General features: G+C 39.2%; 1 protein-coding gene across 2 annotated transcripts in view; it reads left to right on the forward strand.

Moving 5' to 3' along the window:
* The window catches only part of LOC113524903 (NACHT, LRR and PYD domains-containing protein 3), a 35,610-nt gene extending 16,055 nt beyond the window's left edge, over positions 1-19,555 (forward strand). Inside the window, exons 2-11 of one of the 2 annotated variants that reach the window (XM_053229806.1) lie at positions 1,501-1,706; positions 1,870-1,911; positions 3,920-5,876; positions 7,144-7,404; positions 9,949-10,122; positions 10,547-10,714; positions 11,844-12,014; positions 12,651-12,827; positions 13,894-13,940; positions 17,908-19,555. In XM_053229806.1, the coding sequence (XP_053085781.1) occupies positions 1,544-1,706; positions 1,870-1,911; positions 3,920-5,876; positions 7,144-7,404; positions 9,949-10,122; positions 10,547-10,714; positions 11,844-12,014; positions 12,651-12,827; positions 13,894-13,940; positions 17,908-18,512 (3,765 nt within the window). In that variant the 5' untranslated portion in view covers positions 1,501-1,543 and the 3' untranslated portion in view covers positions 18,513-19,555. Of the gene's footprint in view, positions 1-1,500; positions 1,707-1,869; positions 1,912-3,919; positions 5,881-7,143; positions 7,405-9,948; positions 10,123-10,546; positions 10,715-11,843; positions 12,015-12,650; positions 12,828-13,893; positions 13,941-17,907 lie in introns of those variants that run through there. The other variant, XM_053229808.1, reaches the window with a different exon arrangement.
* Positions 19,556-22,219: the final 2,664 nt, after the last annotated feature.

Consider the following 22,219-nt stretch of genomic DNA (forward strand, 5'->3'; position numbering starts at 1 on the left):
ACACGCACTCTACACACACTCTACACACACTCTACACACACTGATCACACACTCTACACGCACTCTACACACACTCTACACACACTGATCACACACTGATCACGCACTCTACACGCACTCTACACGCACTCTACACGCACTCTACACGCACTGATCACACACTCTACACGCACTCTACACGCACTCTACACGCACTGATCACACACTGATCACGCACTCTACACGCACTCTACACGCACTCTACACGCACTCTACACGCACTCAACACGCACTCAACACGCACTCTACACGCACTGATCACACACTGATCACGCACTCTACACGCACTCTACACGCACTCAACACGCACTCAACACGCACTCTACACACACTGAACACGCACTGAACACGCACTCTACACGCACTCTACACACACTCTACACACACTCTACACACTGATAACACACTGATAACACACTGATAACACACTGATAACACACTCTACACGCACTCTACACGCACTCTACACGCACTCAACACGCACTCAACACACACTCTACACACACTCTACACACACTGAACACACACTGAACACACACTGAACACGCACTCTACATGCACTCTACACGCACTCTACACACACTCTACACACACTCTACACACTGATAACGCACTCTACACGCACTCTACACGCACTCTACACGCACTCTACACGCACTCTACACACACTGATAACACACTCTACACGCACTCTACACGCACTCTACACGCACTCTACACACACTGATCACACACTCTACACACACTCTACACGCACTGATCACACACTCTACACGCACTCTACACGCACTGATCACACACTCTACACGCACTCTACACGCACTCTACACGCACTCTACACGCACTCTACACGCACTGATCACGCACTCTACACACACTCTACACACACTCTACACACACTGATCACGCACTCTACACGCACTCTACACACACTGATCACGCACTCTACACGCACTCTACGCACACTCTACGCACACTCTACGCACACTCTACACACACTCTACACACACTCTACACACACTGATCACACACTCAACACGCACTCAACACACACTCTACACACACTGATCACGCACTCTACACGCACTCTACACGCACTCTACACGCACTCATCACACACTGAACACACACTGAACACACACTCTACACACACTGAACATGCACTGAACATGCACTCAACACGCACTGAACATACACTGAACATACACTCTACACGCACTGAGGCAGACTCACAGTATGTCTCCAAACTCAGCACTCCATCACAGAAACTCCTGCAGGAACACACCTTCAGTCTGACACTTGTTTAATTGTATAAAAGAATCAATATCATTGATTTTTTAGATATTATAAACTATATGATGGTTGTTTTTAAATGTTACAAATCCTTGACAACAACTCCTGTGTGTGTGTTTTGTGTGTGTGTGTGTGTCTGTGTGTGTTTAATGTGTTTTGATATTAAAGACATTCATAGAGGAGTACTTAAAGTCCATCCTTTCCGCTCGAAATGGAGGATCGATCAGCGCCTCCTGCATCTACGTCCCTACCTCCTGTCTCTCTCCAGACCTCCATCACAGCTCAGGATGGAGCTGTTCATGCTCCTCAGGTGGTTGGTTGTCACATTGGAGGGAATGTCATTATCACAACTCAATCACACATGCACCCGACCGGTAAGAAACTTTTTAATAGTTTTTGGTCATTTATAAATAACACTCTGTATCTTAATAAGTGCTTACATGCTTCAAATACTCAGTGAAGATACTTGATGATTGAAGATAACAGATACATTTGAATACTGCATTCCCTTACTCTGCATGTTGTGTTGTTGACTAGCCGAGCCCCGTCAGAGAGCCCCGTGTGAAGCCTCTCATACCGGTGAGCACTGCGTTTAAATTCCACTCTTCAACAAAGCAAAAAAAAAAAAAAAGCATCGAGGACATACCAGAACAGGGATTATACATACTGCATGTACTAGAACTATATCAAGGAGAAGGGGGAGAGTAGTCACATTGGAGTATATGTAATACAAAAACTTTTGTTTATCACCACAACAAGAAATAAGGCAGGGAAAAGTTTAAATAAAATACATTACACCTTTCCAGAACAGCAAAATCACTCACTGCAAGGTCCTGGCAATGTTTCAGTGCACATTCCCAAATAATTCTTTTGATATTCATCTCACCTCACCCCTAACTCTTAACCCCTAACTCTTAACCCCTAACCCTTAACTCTTAACCCTTAACTCTTAACCCCTAACTCTTAACCCTTAACCCCTAACCCTTAACTCTTAACCCCTAACTCCTAACTCTTAACCCCTAACTCTTAACCCCTAACTCTTAACCCCTAACCCCTAAACCCTAACCCTTAACCCCTAACTCTTAACCCTTAACCCCTACCCCTTAACCCCTAACTCTTAACCCCTAACTCTTAACCCCTAACTCTTAACCCCTAACCCTTAACTCTTAACCCTTAACTCTTAACCCCTAACCCTTAACCCCTAACCCTTAACCCCTAACCCTTAACTCTTAACCCTTAACTCTTAACCCCTAACTCTTAACCCCTAACCCTTAACCCCTAACTCTTAACCCCTAACTCTTAACCCCTAACCCTTAACCCCTAACCCTTAACCCCTAACTCTTAACCCCTAACTCTTAACCCCTAACCCTTAACTCTTAACCCCTAACTCTTAACCCCTAACTCTTAACCCCTAACCCTTAACCCCTAACCCTTAACTCTTAACCCTTAACTCTTAACTCTTAACCCCTAACCCTTAACTCTTAACCCTTAACTCTTAACCCTTAACTCTTAACCCCTAACCCTTAACCCCTAACTCTTATCCCCTAACCCTTAACTCTTAACCCTTAACTCTTAACCCCTAACCCTTAACCCCTAACCCTTAACCCCTAACTCTTAACCCCTAACCCTTAACTCTTAACCCCTAACTCTTAACCCCTAACCCTTAACCCCTAACCCTTAACTCTTAACCCTTAACTCTTAACCCCTAACCCTTAACTCTTAACCCTTAACTCTTAACCCCTAACCCTTAACTCTTAACCCTTAACTCTTAACCCCTAACCCTTAACCCCTAACTCTTAACCCCTAACTCTTAACCCCTAACCCTTAACCCCTAACTCTTAACCCCTAACCCTTAACCCCTAACTCTTAACCCCTAACTCTTAACCCCTAACCCTTAACTCTTAACCCTTAACTCTTAACCCCTAACCCTTAACTCTTAACCCCTAACCCTTAACCCCTAACTCTTAACCCCTAACTCTTAACCCCTAACCCTTAACCCCTAACCCTTAACTCTTAACCCTTAACTCTTAACCCTTAACTCTTAACCCCTAACCCTTAACTCTTAACCCCTAACCCTTAACCCCTAACTCTTATCCCCTAACCCTTAACTCTTAACCCTTAACTCTTAACCCCTAACCCTTAACCCCTAACCCTTAACCCCTAACTCTTATCCCCTAACCCTTAACTCTTAACCCTTAACTCTTAACCCCTAACCCTTAACCCCTAACCCCTAACCCTTAACCCCTAACCCTTAACCCCTAACTCTTAACCCCTAACCCTTAACTCTTAACCCCTAACTCTTAACCCCTAACCCTTAACCCCTAACTCTTAACCCCTAACTCTTAACCCCTAACTCTTAACCTGTCAAAGTAGAAAGGGCTTAAAAATGGGCTTAAATAGAGCAGTTGCTCTTTGAGACATTTATGACTTAAACTGAATCACTCATAAATTAAATAAGGACAAATTAATAACAAAAGATTCTTGAAAATGTCAAACATCGTGTGCAAGTGTAATCCGTGTTTAAGTGAACTCAGCTCAACACCTATGTATTTTCATCTCTCCTGACATGTGATTATTTATTTTTTAGGACCTGACATTATATTAAGGGTCAGTAAAAAGTTGAAATCCAACCTGAGAGAGAAATTTGAGACCATCTTTGAGGGAACTGCTAAAAGAGGGAACCGAGCTCTCTTCAGGGAGATTTACACAGAGCTCTACATCACAGTGGGAGAGACAGAAGGCGTGAACAATGAGCATGAGGTTTGGCAGATTGATCCTGCATTCAAGACACTTCCTGAACAGGACATGCCAATCAACTGCAGGGATATCTTCAAACCATTTAACCAGCAAGGTCTTGTAGGGAACACAGAAGAAAAGAAAACCAAAGGCAACAAACAAGCAGAAGGTAAAATCAGAACTGTACTGACTAAAGGCATTGCTGGAATTGGAAAAACTGTCTCAGTGCAGAAGTTTATTCTTGACTGGGCTGAAGAAAAAGCCAATCAGGACATCGATCTGTTATTTGTTTTACCTTTCCGTGAACTGAACTCCATGATAAATGAGAACTACAGTCTTCATGAGCTTCTACGTGACTTTCACTCAGAACTTAACGAATTTAAAGATGTAAAATATTATGACGACTGTAAAACCCTGTTCATTTTTGACGGTCTAGATGAAAGCAAGCTTCCATTTGCTTTCGGAGAGAAAAGAGTGTCAAGCGTTTCCAAATCAGCATCTCTGGACGTGCTGATGACCAACATCATCCAAGGGAATCTGCTTCCCTCCGCTTTGGTGTGGATAACTTCACGGCCAGCTGCAATAGACATTATCCCTCCAGATCTGATTCAACGTATAACTGAAGTACGAGGATTCACAGACTTGCAGAAGGAGGAATACTTCAGAAAAAGAATCAGCGACCAAAGCTTGGCCAGCAGGATCATCTCACATGTAAGGAACGCGAGGAGCCTTGAGATCATGTGCCATATACCAGTCTTCTGTTGGATCATAGCTACAGTTCTGGAAAAAATGCTTATCAGAGAGTGTGAAAGAATCCCATCATCTCTTACTGAGATGTACACACGCTTTTTGCTAATCCAAACAAATGAAAAGAAGAAAAAGTATCTCGGAATGACAGAAAGGGATCCATTAAGACTATCCGATGCTGATGTTGAGATCATCCTGAAACTTGGGAAGCTGGCTTTTGACAAACTTCAGAAAAGCAGCATTGTGTTTTCAGAAGATGATCTAAGAGATTATGGCATTGATATCACTGAAGCCTCAGTGAGGTCAGGAGTGTTTACTGAGATTGTCAGAGAAGAGGATCCGATGTTTTCAGTAAAGAAGTACAGCTTTGTGCACTTAAGCTTTCAGGAGTATCTTGCAGCCTTTTTTGTCTTCCACAAATTTGCTGTTGAAGGAATCAGTGTGATGCAGTCCGACCAAGACAAACCTGCTCAAAACCACAATTATGTAGACTATAGCGACAACCTTGCATTTGATGATGATGATGATGACAACTACAACAGTGATTTTGACTTTTCACAGAGGGTTCCTCAGCAAAATTTGACCTTGCATGATTTACAAAAAAATGCAATACACAATACCATGAAGAGTAGGAGTGGGCATTTGGATCTTTTCCTTCGCTTCCTTCTTGGTCTCTCAATGGAGTCCAATTTGCTGTTGCTGAAGTCCATCCCTCTGAAAGTAGAGAACGTGCAGGAGAACATTCATCACACTATGCAATACATCAAAAACATGCTCAGAGAGGAGGATGACAGAAAAACTCCTTCCTCAGAGAGATGCATTAACCTTTTTCATTGTCTTCTGGAGCTGGATGATCACTCCATGGCAGAGGAAATCCGAAGATTTCTGACCACAGAAACACAAACTAGGCCCAGACTAACAGCAGCACAATGCTCCACTTTGGCCTACATCATTCTGCAGTCCAGGGAGGTCCTGGAAGAATTGGATCTGCATAAATACAACACATCTGAGGAGGGTCGTAGAAGGCTTGTCTCTGCTGTGAGGAGTTGCAGAAGGGCTGTGTGAGTGAAGCTTCTTTTGTCTCAGGAATATACTTTCTATGTTCAAAAATTCTAAATCAGCTACTATTTTAAATGTATTCTACTTGGTACTTACTACCTAATCTGATCCATCTGTCCATATATCTATCTATGTTTTTATTTATCACTAGGTAGCTAGCTAATCTTCTTCCCTCTTGAATTTCCTATTTGAATCCTATAGGAATTTCCTTTCCTATGAAACGTCTACCTGAGTTTGTCTATCATTGTATATATTTCATTGTATTGTATTTCTTTTGTCTATCATTGTATATATTTCATACATATATATATATACATACACTACTGTGCAAAAGTCTTAGGCACATGCAAAGAAATGCTGTAGAGCAAAGATGCCTTCAAAAATAATGAAACAGCAAACAGTAATAAATGAAACAAAGTCAATATTTGGTGTGACGATCCTTCGCTTTAAAAAAAAAAAAAAGTGTTGTCAGGTGCAGTGTGTGCAGACTCACCCAAACTGGACAGCTGAGGATTAGAAAGAGAAAATCTCCTGGTCTTTTTCCAGTCTTTACCTGTCCAGTTTGGGTGAGTCAGTGCTCATGATAGCCTCAGATTCCTGTTCTTGGTTGATAGGAGAGGAACCTGATGTGGTCTTCTGCTGTTGTAGCCCATCCAGCTCAAGGTTCGATGTTTTGTTGATTAATTAATCTTTTGCATTTCATTAGTAACACCTGGCTGCTAATTACTCTCTCAATGATTATGGAACTAGGAAGGGTGTACTTATTTTTTCCAGACTGGTTTTTGAAATGAAATCTGTTGTGGTTTTTTTGTTTGTTTATACAAGTTGGTGAGGATTTGAAATATTAAATAACAAGAGCAAAAGTGTCTGAATACCTTCCCCTCAGTGTAATTTACAGGTTTCAAAGCAAAGGGACTGTATACTTATGCAAACACAACTTTTACATAAATAATTTTGCAGACTATTTTTCAGACTTGCACACAATATCATTGTACAGTTGTGACAAAAAATGTGAAAAAGTTCAAGTGGGTGAATACTCATGCATAGCACCTAATATTTAGCCTACCTAGATGGTATTAACTTTGGTCAGTGTCATAGAATATTTTCTCTTCAGTATGTTCTTGAGTTTCTGAATCCACCTTGCCTCTGTATGATCTGATTGTCTCTATTATGTTTATGTAACTTCGCTATGCACAGAAGGATTTCTGGAGATTATTGATTATTGAGCGCCACAGGAAATGTAATTTAGTTGAATCTGTGTCTCTGCAGAATGGCTGATTGTAGTCTGACAGAACAAAGCTGCAAGACTGTGGCTTCTGCACTTCAGGATCCAGACACACCTTTAAGAGAGCTGGACCTCAGCCGCAATTTTGTGTTAACCATGAGGCAGGAGTCTCTCCTGCCTGGCCTGAACAGCCCGTATTGCAGGCTGGAGAATCTGAACATCAGTTACATCAACCTGGAGAAATCAGGAGCATCTCTTCTGCGTGCGGTTCTGATGGGCCCTCACCCTCCGCCACACACACTAAAGTGAGGATAACCACAGACCACAGATCATAAGAATCATTGAAATGAACATGTCACGTAAACACCAGTATGTTAATACGATTAATATTAGCAAAAATATATAAAAAGGTTACCAATATCTGTTCTTAGTCAACCCAATAAGTGTAAGTACAGTTGAGGTCAAAAGTTTACATCCCCCTTTCAGAATCTGCAAAATGTTCATTATTTTACCAAAATAAGAGGATCATACAAAATGCATGTTATTGTTTATTTAGTGCTGACCTGAATAAGATATTTCACATAAAAGATGTTTACATAAAGTCCACAAGAGAAAATAATAGTTGAATTTATAAAAATGACCCCATTCAAAAGTTTACATCCCCTTGATTCTTAATACTGTGTTGTTACCTGAATGATCCACAGCTGTGTTTTTTTGTTTACTGATAGTTGTTCCTGAGTCCCTTGTTTGTCCTGAACAGTTAAACTGCCTGCTGTTCTTCAGAAAAATCCTTCAGGAAAAACCATGCATTAAGAGCCGGGGGGGGGGTGAAAACTTTTGAACAGAATGGAGATGTGTACATTTTTCTTATTTTGCCTAAATATCATATTTTTTCATTTAGTACTGCCCTTCAGAGGCTACAGAAGATAGTTACATGTTTCCCAGAAGACAAAATAAGTTAAATTTACCCTGATCTTCAAATTCAAAAAGTTTTCACCCCCCGGCTCTTAATGCTTTTAATATCTTATTCAGGTCAGCACTAAATAAACAATAACATGCATTTTGTATGATCCTCTTATTTTGGTAAAATAATTAACATTTTGCAGATTCTGAAAGGGGGATGTAAACTTTTGACCTCAACTGTATAACTGATATGAAAGTCAATAATACAACAGTAATTTTAAATATCTAGTATGGGAAAAGCGTAACTATAATTTTCCAGGCTCAACTATGTGTGAGGTGATGCATATCTAACATCATTACCTCGTTAAAGTCACATGAACAGGGAGTATATAAAAGTAGAACTGTGCAGTAAATATTTTGAATATTTCCACAGCAACCCGTAATTCTAACAGTTAAGGTAAGGATTGGGGTTTTTAGGGTGTGATGGTTTCAGGGTTAGTCATGGTGTATCAGACGGTTTCATCACCACTGACTTTTTCAAATTAAAATACATTTCCATCTATTACTTTTTTTAACCTGTTCAAGTTCCTTACTTCAGTGGTTCTCATCTCTTATGTGTCCTTCTGAAACTCCCCCAAAAATTTCTCAGCCCCCTCCATCTGGACTCACACGAAGTCACACAAAAGCGCCTCCGTTTTTCCTGTTACCTCTCCTAATTTCTGCCTCCAAACCACGGTTGAAACAGCTCAGGAAAGCTTCTCTCTGCCATCCCGGTGGTGTTCCCTTACAAAGATGAGTCACTGCTGTCACTCTGAGCATATTCCTAACTTTATCATATACCCCAGCTATCAAACACACAGAAGAACATGGCATTGCTGACCACAACTAAACCAAACAATGCTCTATTTTTGGCCAAGCACAGTGCATAGTGCCATGCTAGTAAGATTTAGTTATTTAGTTAGATTTAGTTATTTAGTTAGATTTAGTTATTTAGTTAGATTTAGTTAGCCTTACGTCATAAGCACTCTCTGTTTATAATGCTTATAATGAAAAGTACTAAATAATGACAGTGTAACAGATTTTATGAAAACCTCATTTCCTAAATAATCTTTCTAAGAAGGAACAAGAAATCTGAATTCAGAATTGATCTTTTTGTTGGATATGTAGTGAGACTTGTATAAAGACTTTGTATAAAGATTTTGGAATATTTTTTTTCTTTTAATTTGATTAATACCATGAAATTTTAGACTATCATACCCTGAAATTTCAAACCATGGTACTGCTAGGATTCATCTACAGGATCTGTACTGGACCTTAAATGAATGGTTATTGATCCTTGAGTGAATGTCTTAAACCTCTAGAGTTTTTTTTTTCTCTCTAGAGTTTTTTTCACTCTCTCATCTATGAGAGAACTGCCCTGCATGAAAGTCTACCAAATGATCCATTCAATTCAATTCAATTTTATTTGTATAGCACTTTTAACAATGGATATTTTCACAAAGCATCTTCACAGAAATGTATAAATTCAGGATATAAATTTTAAATGTAAACATTTATCCCTAATGAGTGAGTCAGAGGTGACGGTGGTGAGGAAAAACTCCCTGAGATGATATGAGGAAGAAACCTTGAGAGGAACCGGACTCAAAGGAACCCATCCTCATCTGCGTGACACCCGATAGTGCGATTATAAATCATTCCCCTCTGTAACTGTGTACTATATGGACAAAAAGTGCAGTTGTGTAACCAGGAAATTCATTATAGTTTACACATGCGGTGTGTTTTGTTGAGGTTATCAGCTGTTCACTGGTGAAGACCTGAGTGCAGAACTGTTCATATGAATTGCAGTCCAAAGCCATCATCATGGTTTTTAAGTGGAACCATCCTCAGTAATCTCATGTATCTTTATCAATAACCAAATACATTCTTTATCTTTTATCTTTTTGCAGGCTCTGTGCATGTGATATTAAAGATGACTCTGCAGAGATTTTGTTTTCAGCCTTTCAGTCATCCGAGTGTCAGCTGAAAGAGCTGGACATCAGCTACAACAGCTTAACCCTGAAAGGAGTGAAATTGGTCCTTCAGGGTCTTCAGAGTCCCAGCTGTTATCTTGAAATATTAAGGTGAGGGAACATTACAATTTACGACAAAAAAACCTGTGTTAAAATAAGACCTTTTACCCTTTAAGTAATTTGTTAGTGGGAGAAACCACCTTTCCATTCAAATAGTTTTATAGCAGATCTTCAGTCTTTACCCATCTCCCATGCTCAATTGTTAACTCTCTCCATGTTTTTTTTTAAAAATAGCAAATATTATTAACTTTATACAACGTAAAATAATGCTAAGGAGGAAGCAAGACTAGAAAGCACAATAATGGATCTCTAAATGTCTGTGCATCAATGTGACTAATATCTTTTAGCTTAGTAATGAAGTAACTCGGATTAATAGAATAACCGGAAATCGTGTTTGTGAATAAAACAGACCTCACGGCCAGTTCATCACTTCTTGCCGATGTTTACTAATATTACTGTAAAATGTGATTTACAGACTGTCCGGCAGTCAGATCAGTGCTGAAAGCTGTAGTTATCTGGCATCAGCCCTCAAACACTCATTTCTGAGAGAGCTGATTCTGGACAACTGCAGCATTAGTGATGTGGGAGTAAAACGTCTCTGCCCCGGACTAATGAGTCCTCGCTGTCCGCTACAGACACTGGGGTGAGAATCAGTCACATTTATAGCAATTCTTTGCATATGAGAAGAAATCTTTACATGAATTAACCTGTCATGTTGATACAAATGTACCGGTACAAATGAGAAATATGTTAAATGATGAACTGAACATCAACAACACACATTAGACAATCGTTTTGTTTGGCTTTTTTCCTGTGGGTGGTGTTTTTCTTATAAGTCTGACCTGATATCAGTGGGAATAACTTAGCTTTAGCTCCACACATTCTTTTTGGTTGCTTGCTTCAGAATAACGAAAGACACCTTTGAAGCTTTTCAAAATAACATGCCTAGGGTTATAGCGTGCCTGAATAGCGGCATAAAGGCTGCTAGAAGACAGTGGGTGAATACTTATTAATTTTGCCGTCTTTTTTAGATTTCTGTATTTTTAAAATAATTCTGAGGACATCTGAGTGACAACGCAATCCAGTGTCACTCAGATGAGGATGATTCCCTTCTGAGTCTGGTTCCTCTCAAGGTTTCTTCCTCATATCGTCTCAGGGAGTTTTTCCTCACCACCGTCACCTCTGGCTCGCTCAGTAGGGAAAAGTTTATATGTATAAAATTAACATCCTGAATATATTTATTTCTGTAAAGCTGCTTTGTGACAATGTCTATTGTTAAAAGCGCTAAACAAATAAAATTGAATTGAATCGAATTAAATAATTTATTTAATGTTATTTCTGTGGAGAGTCACTTCAAACTGACCAGAAAAAAATCCCATTCTAATAAACTTAAATTTGATGTTACAGCAAAAAGAGAAATAATCACTAGGGGGTAAATACTTTCCGAAGGTACTTTATAAAGTGCAGGAAAGGGCAGATGTAAGATTTGATCATGTCAGAAGGGATGAATACAGGAAACAGAAAACAAACTATTGTTTAAAAGAAGTAGTAAACAGGATATGGAAGGAGAAAATTGATTGAAACTGCACAGTCAAAGCCTTGAGCTGGAAGAGTTGTTTCAACAGAACTACTTCACCTTACTCAGAGACGTTGAGTCTGCCCCAAAATCTCAGGTCTCTAGTAGCAGGAATAAATGTAAGATGCCACCCACAGGAATGCAATATATATTTGTTTGAGGGAGTTTACTGATCCTTTTTTCCTCATTCCCACAGGCTTAGACAGTGTAACCTCTCATGGAAAGCTTGTGTATATCTGACTGTGACTTTGGGCACTTACTCTGTGATTAAAACACTCAACCTGAGAGACAACGACCTTCAGGATTCAGGAGTTAAGCTTCTGGCTACTGGACTGAAAAATCCCAACTGTGTCCTCCAAAAACTGGGGTTTGAAAAATGTTTATGAACATTTCTTTTCATCCAGGTGATCCAGTGTTTGGCCACCAAATACTGTATATTCAGCCAAAAAAGAACTAAAATAAACAAATTTGTACATTCAAACGAGCAAAGTATTTTGACAGAAAATCCCAACTTCTCGCAACACCCCCTCACACAACTCAACCTCTACATCAATTACCCGAACACCACCCCCGTTCATCTCAACCCCTTTTTCATTCATCCCAAACCACCCCTTTAACCTGCATCTATTGATTCTAGGCCAAGAGCCAAACTCTCAAGTACTGCCTCACTTAACCTCACTCTCAACTCCTTACAGCTTCCATTTGCAGATTCTCCAAGTTGCAGACATTCATCTTTTCCCTTTAGTCCGCCTTTTTCCCCTTTCTTCACCACAGTTCATTCAAACCCTCCATGGCCAGCTCTGATTTTTCACTCAGCTACACCACAATTGATCACACCATTTTTCCCATTTAACAAGCCAGGCATGGAGATTGGTAGGCCAAGGCCAATATCACATCTACTGTAGTTTCAAGGTCCTAGATGTGTGATTTCTGGCATTATTTTGGAATGTCAACTTCTACATCACAGTCTGCCTCACCTTCAGCTTCACCTTCTCTCTTTTAGGTTGTCAGGATGTTCCATTAGTGTAGAGGGCTGCTCTTCTTTGGCTTCAGCGCTGAGATCAAACCCATCATCATTCCTGAGAGATCTCGATCTGAGCTACAACCATCCAGGACCTTTAGGAAAGAAGCTGCTCTCTGATCTACTGCATGATCCATGTTACAACCTGCAGACTTTAAGGTACACGAAATTAAATTCATTTTAGTTTAATATGTATATTTCATCACATTTATTCAAATATATTGTAAATACTTTAATGCATCGTAATATTTTAATGCATACTTTAATGTATCCAAACAACAAATGTGTTAATAACATGTGGTCAGGAAGTACAGCTTCACAATTTCAGATCCCTCATAGCCATGATTTTTTAAAGCAAGTGAACAAGTATACATTTACATTTGGCATATTCTTTTATTTAAAATGGCTTCCAAGCAGAATCCAGTCTAAGCTCAGTGTAAACAGCACATATGCTACAGAATGTCACCGAGTGTTAGTTAGCTAGCTAAAAAATAAGTTTTTCTTGAAGAAAAAGTACTCTGGGTCACATGCGGAGGAGGTGAGACAGATGCAGGTGCAGTATTTTTAAGGAGCGGGCAGATAAATCCAAAACACGAGTCAAAATCAAAACAGGAAACAGGAAACAGGCAGAGGTCAGGCGATCTACAATCCACGGTAATCGGGGTAATCAAAATACACAAACTAGGAGACAGAACAGGGTCAAGAACTGGAATATCGCTAACCAAAACAGACACGGCTCGGCAACGTCAGGCGGGTAAATGCTGAACGTTACTTCACCCAGAACAACACACAAGGGTTTCAAACGCTAATCAAAGGGCAAACTGAAAACAGGTGAGACTATACAGGAAACACTAGGGAGACAGCCAGTGACAGGGCATGGGTGGAGACAAGACATGAATCAAAACAAAACCACAATATAAAAACACACATAACAGCTCAGAAGTGCTGTTGTGTTCTCAGCGCTTGGCATGACGCTCTACTGAAAGGTCACAGCAGGTATACAAACTTCCCGCCACTAAATCAGACCCGACACCCACAGTGCTTAGAGCGAATTACTATTATAGAATTATCAGATTATAGAGGAGTTTTTCTCCCCTGAATCAAGTGCCAGTGATGAAATTGAGTAACTTTGTCTTTGCTAAAGAATAGAGCTGTTCTAGGAGCAAATCCACATATATGTAGCTTCAGCTAAACACAATATGTGTGTGTGTGTGTGTGTGTATAGATTGGACCATGATGGGCAATCACGACTAGCAACTGGTTTCTGGAAATGTGAGTGTTTATGAAATATTTTACATCCACTTCAGGGTCATAAAATGAATATAAGGAATGGCACATTATGCACAGTTGAGGCTAAACATATTCAATCTCAGTTATTTTTGAACAATTCCACATGTTTCATGTTATCATACATTCCTTTTGGCAAGTCAATTTGGGCATGTATCACATCAGAGGTGGACTGTGGAGTAAACATAGGGAATTTCAGAGAAGATGTCTTTGCCCAGTTCCAATAAGCTAGCCTGCGCTAGCTTTCTGTGCACTTCAAATCGAGATCTCAACTTTTATTTTTCCCTGGAACGAATGGATTCACAAGAATCTCACCAAGACGCATCATTCTTCGGATCGCAAATCAAGTCGGAGCATCAAGGCATTGATTAATGCACCTCTTCTGATCAGCCCAGACTGAGCATCTGGGCTTAATTAGCTATATGAAATATAATTTTTTTTCTATTTCTAGAAGAGTGATTTCTTATTTAGTAACCTGAATTTGACCTGATTGCATTCTATTTCTTATGATAGCCTATAAATAGACCTATACAAAATGCCACTTTGCTCTTTGTTTCTCTTTCTCTCCTAACATCTCCGTGAGCTAGTCTAATGCCGTTAGTTTTCTATTTGATCTCTGCGTTAAGCGTAGTCAATTTTCGTGATTTTGCCTCTGTACACCACCACAACGGATTTGAAATGAAGCAATTAAAATGTGATTGAAGCGTAGACTTTCAGCTTTAATACAAGGGGTTTAACAAAAATATTGCATTAACCATTTAGGAATTACAGCCATGTTTTACATAGAAATATTAGGATTATTTTTAATACTTGGAAGCAAATCCTTTGCAATAAATGGCTGCCTGAAATCTGGAACCCATGGACATCACCAATGCTGAGTTTTGTCTCTTCCTCTCTTGAGCCGCCTTCAGTTGCTGCTTGTTTGTGGGTCTTTCTGCCTTCAGTTTTGTCTTCAGTAAGTGAAAAGTAGCTCAATCAGGTTGAGGTCATCGGACATTTAAGAACATTCCATTTCTTTACCTTACGAAGCTCTCGGGTTGCTTTCGCGGTATGTTTTGGCTCATTACCCATCTGTACTATGAAGCACTGTCCTATCAGTTTTGCAGCATTTGCCTGAGTCTGAGCAGAAAGTATCTCTACACACTTCAGAATTCATCCTGCTACTTCTATCAGCAGTCACATCTTCAATAAACACCAGTGACACAGTTCCATTGGCAGCCATACATGCCCATGCTATAACACTGCCTCCACCATATTTGACAGATGATCTGGTGTGCTTTGGATCATGAGCCGTTCCTTTCCTTCTCCATACTCTTCTCTTCCCATCATTGGGTTCATCTGTCCAAAGAATCTTGTTCCAGAACTGGGCTTTTTTAAAGGTTTTCTAGCAAAGTCTAATCTGGCCTTTCTGTTCTCGCATGTTCCCGTTGGTTTGCATCTTGAGGTAAATTGTCTGTAGTTACATTCATAAAGGTGTCTCTTGATTGTAGACTTTGACAATGATAGGCCTACCTCCTCCAGAGTATTCTTGACTTGGCTAGATGTTGTGAAGGGGTTTTTCTTCAACAAGGAAAGAATTCTGCAATCATCCACTTTGGTTGTCTTCTGTGGTCTCCCAGGCCTTTTGGTGCTGCTGAGCTCGCCAGTGCATTCGTTCTTTTTAAGAATGTACCAAATTGTTCATTTGGCCCTCCTAAAGTTTCTGCTATCTCTCTGATAGGTCTCTTGTTTTTTAAGCCTAATGATGGCTTGCATCAACACCTCTTTGGACCACATAGTTCCCATAAACAGCTAGCAAATATTTTTGAGCCTGTGAGAATAGAGGGTCTCTGTGAAAAATGGCTGTAATTCCTAAATGCTTAATACAATATTTTTGATAAACACCTTGAATTAAAGCTGAAAGTCTAGACTTCAATCACATCTTGATTGCTTCATTTCAAATCCATTGTGGTGGAGTACAGAGGCAAAAATACAAAAATGGTGTCACTGTCCAAATACTCATGGACCCAACTGTACCTACAATACTATGGGAAAATCCAAGCTACTAGGACTAGACCTCAGAAAAAAAATGATGGACCTCCAGATGTCCGGTTCCTCCTTAGGATCAATTGACAAACAACTGAAGGTACCACAAGCATCTGTGCATCATGCAGGAAAGAGGCAGAAATGAACTCCCACGGATGAACAAACTTTGGGCCAAAAGGTTCAGCTGAACCCCAAAACACCAACAAAAGAACTGGTGAAGAAGTTGGAGGCATCAGGTACCAATGTATGTACACTGACCATTAAGAGAGTTCTGCATCACAATGGCTTGAAAGACTCTTATGCAAGGAAGAAACCACTACTCCAACACCATCATTAAAAAAGCCAGACTGAAGTGTGCAGGTGATAAGCAGAGAGTTCTCTGATCAGATGAAATGAAAATTGAACAGTTTTTTGTTGTTTCACAAAGACTAGAAATCAAATATGAAAAAATGATGTGTGAACCCGACCCAGAACCCGACCCAGAACCCTACCCAGAACCCTACCCAGAACCTGACCCAGAAGTAAAGTCTGCTATTCTACAGATTATTCTCTGGATAAGGTGTAACTCTGAAATTCTGTTTTCATAAATGATATCATAAATATGATAAATATGATAGATATGATACAATTTTGGATGATTATAATATTCTTAACTTGCGTCACCTGGACAGTCCTGTTCTTTTTTTTCAGCCGCCATGTTGTCCTCCTTTACCGTCACCATCTTTCTGTTTTCAAAGACATAGTGAATCACATTAGCAGTGCATTAGCCGCTAACACTGTCACATACTCAGTAATCACTGATACACATCTGGTTCATTCATGATCGTTCATTAGTTTTAGCCCAAAATGAATCTGAGAGCTTTCTGTAATATTTATGGTTTTAAAGCCAAAAACTGTTTTGTTTTGAACATCTTGCCTGCATATTTTTTTTGTTCATTTCAAAATGAAGAACAAATGATCACAATCTACATGGCCCAAAGTATGATAATCAGATAACCAGGTATCCCAGGCATCAGTAACTCCACCATTATATGTTGATATACTTAAGCCTAGTTCACAGACGGCACCAACCGACGCCAACCAACACGTTTGTGGGGTTTTGTCAGATCAGCGTGTTAACCCTGTCAGCGAAGAAATGAAATGAAAGCCGGTGCGCTAGGTGCTAGGCTTGCTAAATTGTTGTTGTGGGTAAAATGGCACATTTCTGGATGAAACAGAAAGAAGAGGATAAATTATATAAATAAAATTCTTTATTTTGACCCCCGGTGAGGATCATCTACTCTTGTGTTTTGGTTTTAATCGGGATCATCCGCTAACCGTACGCCATTTTCCATATTCTGTTTCTGGAAGTAAGAAGTGAAACTGCAACAAATGTTTATAACTTACATTTGCATGAAAATATTGTTCATAATGTATGACCTAATAATGGTCTTAGCTTACCACATCGCCTAACTTAAGATGTTTTTCTCTGAGTTGCTGAAACTGCTTGGGGGTAAACCAAGCAAAATTCTGAAAGCTCTGCATATCCTCTGTCTGCAGTTCTCTGCATAAATGTAAGTAAGCTCCCTGTCTCTCACGTCGCAACAACCAAGGCTTCACCCACAACCTCTTTCATTTCACTCTTCATCTTTTCAGGTGAAGAACGACACGTAAAGACAATAGTACTAGTCAAATTGTGATTGTGGTAAAAGGATCATCATTTTTAAACTCTTGTGGTGTCTGTTGGTTCAGTGTGAACATGAATGCTGTGTTTCGTTCTAAATCCAACAGCCAACTTTTAAAAGTTGGTGATTGTCGGCGTTGGTCAGTGTCTGTCAGTGCAGTGTGAACTAGGCTTCAGACTGCAATAGCATGTACATGCCATTTAAAGAATACACCAGTCTATTAAGTCTAACAAAGGGTTAATGTTTATGTTTTTTCTCCCTAGACTACCAAGAGCTCAACTTCAATTACAGCCATGATCTCATATGTTCTCAAGACAGGAAAGGAGTTGTTAGGTATCAGGAGCTTGTAGATATGTACGACCCGCCATATATGACCAGGGAACAAGCCCAGTGGGAAAAGGTATCCTGCAGTGAAGAACTGACAGATGGAAGGTTTTACTGGGAGGTGCAATGGGATGGCTTTGTCAGTATTGCATTAAAGGAGGACAAGCACCGTTTTAGGGGAAAATCTTTAAAGTTTGTCTGCCACAGTCACCAGTATGCTGCCATCCATGAAGAAAATGTACGTGTAAAAACACTCTTTGCTGTGCAGCCTGCCCCCACTCCTGGTTTAAAGACAACTGGAGTGTATCTGGACTATCCAGAAGGAACTCTGTCCGTTTACAGCATCTCCTCTCAGGGTGTGAACCGCCTCTACACGTTCCACACCACCTTCAATAAACCGGTGATCCCTGAGTTCCATTTAGCAAGGCCAGATGTGGTGGATGAACTAGGATCTATCATCGTCATTGTTACACAATCTCCCGAGTCTGTCCAGCATACTAAATTACAGCTCTTTCAACAAATTGTGGCTAGAGAAACATGGTAAATGATTATTGAACCTTATAGTGTAGGGGTTTATATTATTAAATACACAAGGAATCCAAGAAGTTACCAGGGCAGTCCACAATTTTCTTACTGAAATACGAGCAGGAAATTGCAATCCTCCCTTTTATTTGAAAGGAAACACAGAAGATTTAACACATTGATCTTTACTGTCACAGTCAGCAATATGAAAAATGATATATTAATAAAGCAAGAGAAGATTATAAATGGTAGTCTGTAGCCAGAAGTTCTTAGAATACAGCTTTGTGCATGTTCTGAATGATCCTGTGTCTCCCTTATGGTGCACTTGCGACAAGCTATAGCTAGGTTGCATCTTAGCATGCTAGTCATTAAAGGACAATATGAGATAATATAGGACTCGTACATCTGGAGATGTGGCATGAGTTCACATATAGATATAGTGAGTTCAACAGTTCTGTAGGCGAGTAACGTAAAGGACTGCCTAGCCATTCTACCCTATTCTACATCCTACCTATACTACTGCTTTTAAAGTCCATTCACTCATCTGATCTATATGAGGACTTGTGAGATATTTACTGATTCTTTAGAAGCATTAAAAAGTACAATGCAATGCTTCTTTTACTTTGGAAATCTCCCTACTGTTTCTATACACAGACTATATTGCACAGACTTCATTGAAACCACAGGGTGCAATTTAAAATCTTAAATTCGAACAGTTTTTAACACAAAGAAAACTAAAATCATCAGTATTGTCAACTTCGTGATATTTGTCAATAGATTATGTGACTTTTTAGACCTCCTTAGTGACTGATCACAATACTTTCTTTGTTCTTTCTTTTAAATCTTCTTCTTGGTGATATTCACAGGAATAAAAGTGAGTTATTCCATCTGTAACCATTTCCTTTGTGTTCCTTCTTTCCAATTTCCCAACTCCTCGCTACCACTGCTTCATTCTGTCTACGTTCTTGATAGAAATGATAAAGTTTTGTAAATGCATTTGTGGTGCTGTTCTGTGACTATCTATTCTTTCTATTCTGATAAAACAAATAAAGGCATATAAGCAGATTTCTGATGATTGATGATTGAACTGATGATGAAAGATGATGTCAACTCGCGGTTCAGTGACGCTGGGCTGGACAAGCAATGGTGCTTTTAATAACTGCTGAAATCTGTCTTTCACTTGGTCATGGAAAGGCAAATGCAGTACACAGGTCTAGGAGGAAAAAATAAGCTGTTTTTAACAGATGAACTTCAGAATGTGTTTTTGGAATATTCTGTTTTAATTTATCAATTTGAGGTTTTTAGTTTCACTTTTTATTGTTGTTGCTGGTGTTTTTTTGCACTCTTAAAAACCTTAGTAGATGCCCTTCTTCCTTCTTAGCTGCTATATATGGACTCTACAAAACACCCAGATCTATGACACGACCAATCAGAACCACCCCAGACCAATATAGAGGAGGCAGGAGGAGGGCAAGAGGGGCACAGAATTAGGCATGGGGGAAATCAATGAATATTAAAATTTCACATTAGTAATATAATGAAGTCACATGCAGTAACATTTCCAAAATCCAGATGAAAACCACTGATTGATGGACAAATTAAAATGGAACCGTAACAGATTTCATGGCTTTGATGAATTTGACTGATATAAACTAATAATTATGTTTTTTTTTAATCAGATGATGCTAGGTCACTGAAGCTACAAGTTAAAATGAACTGTTATTAGGAATATCATGTTTTTTTCTGCTTCTGGTTGGAGTTTTGTTGCAAGTGTAAGTATCAGGTGAGGACTTTAAAAGTACACAGTGACCTCAAATTATGTTACCCAAATTAAATTTAAAAATAAATTTGAAGTAAATCGTTAAATGTCCTGAAGGTCCTCATGCTACCAGCCTGGATGCTAGTTAACTAAATTTTGTGTATTTTTCTAGTTCTAAGAAATCCTCGACGTTTTTACTCATTTAAGAGCAGAAACCTTGTGAAAATGAGATTGTTGTCTGAGATCTGTGATGAGGTTAACATTTTTTTTTAATAATTCAATTAAATTTTCTTAGATTCAGTGTTAAAAAAATGATTTTTAAAAAGTTTCATGTTTATAATTTACTAGGGCTAAATGACATTGTGATTAAGGAATCTCTATTATTTAAATTTTATGTTAAAAGATAGAAAATACAATGCAAATAAGGTTATTTTGTTAAATACTAGGTAAAGTAAGATTTCATGGAATAATTTTAGCCATCGTTAGGCAAACAAGAACCATCACTGCTCAGAATATCACCACATTTGTCCAAAAAGTGGCAGAATGGCAAAGCAGAGTTACTCTTACCAGCTCAAAGTTGGTTATTTTCCAATAACAGCATGTGCCCAAGTGTGTTATTCCTTTTATCCCACAGCAATTTGCCAATGATGGCATTTTTAATTAAATAAAGAAACACACATCATACTGTTTATCCATTTATAGTTACATTTAATGACATTTTTTGTAGTTTAATTAAAATGAATGTGATTAATCCCATTAAGTCCAAGTGACCAATCAACAGGCTTATAACAATCATAACCTAAATCTACAGGGACAGAAGATAATTCATAACTCACATTTATCTACAGGGACAGAAGATAATTCATAACTCACATTTATCTACAGGGACAGAAGAAAACTTACAACATCAAGGTAAGATGATAATTTGTATCTCAGGACATCTACAGGTACAGAAGATCACTCGTAACTCGTGGTATCTACAGGTACAGAAAATAAATCATAACTCGTGGTATCTACTGGTACAGAAGATAAATCGTAACTCGTGGTACCTACACTCGTATCTACAGGTACAGAAGATCACTCATAACTCATGGTATCTACAGGTACAGAAGATCACTCATAACTCGTGGTATCTACAGATACAGAAGATAAATTGTAACTCGTGGTATCTACAGGTACAGAAGATCACTCGTAACTCGTGGTATCTACAGATACAGAAGATAAATTGTAACTCGTGGTATCTACAGGTACAGAAGATCACTCGTAACTCGTGGTATCTACAGGGACAGAAGATCAATCGTAACTCGTGGTATCTACAGGTACAGAAAATAAATCTTAACTCGTGGTATCTTCAGGTACAGAAGATCAATCGTAACTCGTGGTATCTACAGGTACAGAAAATAAATCATAACTCGTGGTATCTACAGGTACAGATGAATTATAACTTGTGGTATCTACTGGTACAGAAGATAAATCGTAACTCGTGGTACCTACACTCGTATCTACAGTTAAAGAAGATCACTCGTAATTCGTGGTATCTACAGGTACAGAAGATCACTCGTAACTCGTGGTATCTACAGGTACAGAAGATCAATCGTAATGTGGCACGGCCACAAAACAGAGAAGTAGCGCTCATTTCAAATATTCAAATCATTTCAAACATTTCAAATAATGCGGTGTTAATTGTGTTTATATTTTTGTTATGATTATTTATATGTGTATATTGTTTTGTGGGTGGGGGGAGGGGATATATTGAATTGGAATATGAGGGACTCTTATTGTTAAAGGTCACTTTTTAAGGAAGTGGTAACTGGCAGCCATTTTGTTTTAAGGTGAGGGCACATGGTGTGAGGGGGGCTCTCACTGGTGCCAGTGCCATGGGTTTAAGGTCTATCTAGTCCATTGACTTGAGGATTACCTGATTGGGGGGTTGAGGCCTATTTTTCAGTGAACAAGGATGTTTTCTCTGT

The sequence above is a fragment of the Pangasianodon hypophthalmus genome, chromosome 26 (assembly GCF_027358585.1).
Source record: "Pangasianodon hypophthalmus isolate fPanHyp1 chromosome 26, fPanHyp1.pri, whole genome shotgun sequence".
Taxonomy (NCBI): Eukaryota; Metazoa; Chordata; class Actinopteri; order Siluriformes; family Pangasiidae; genus Pangasianodon; species Pangasianodon hypophthalmus.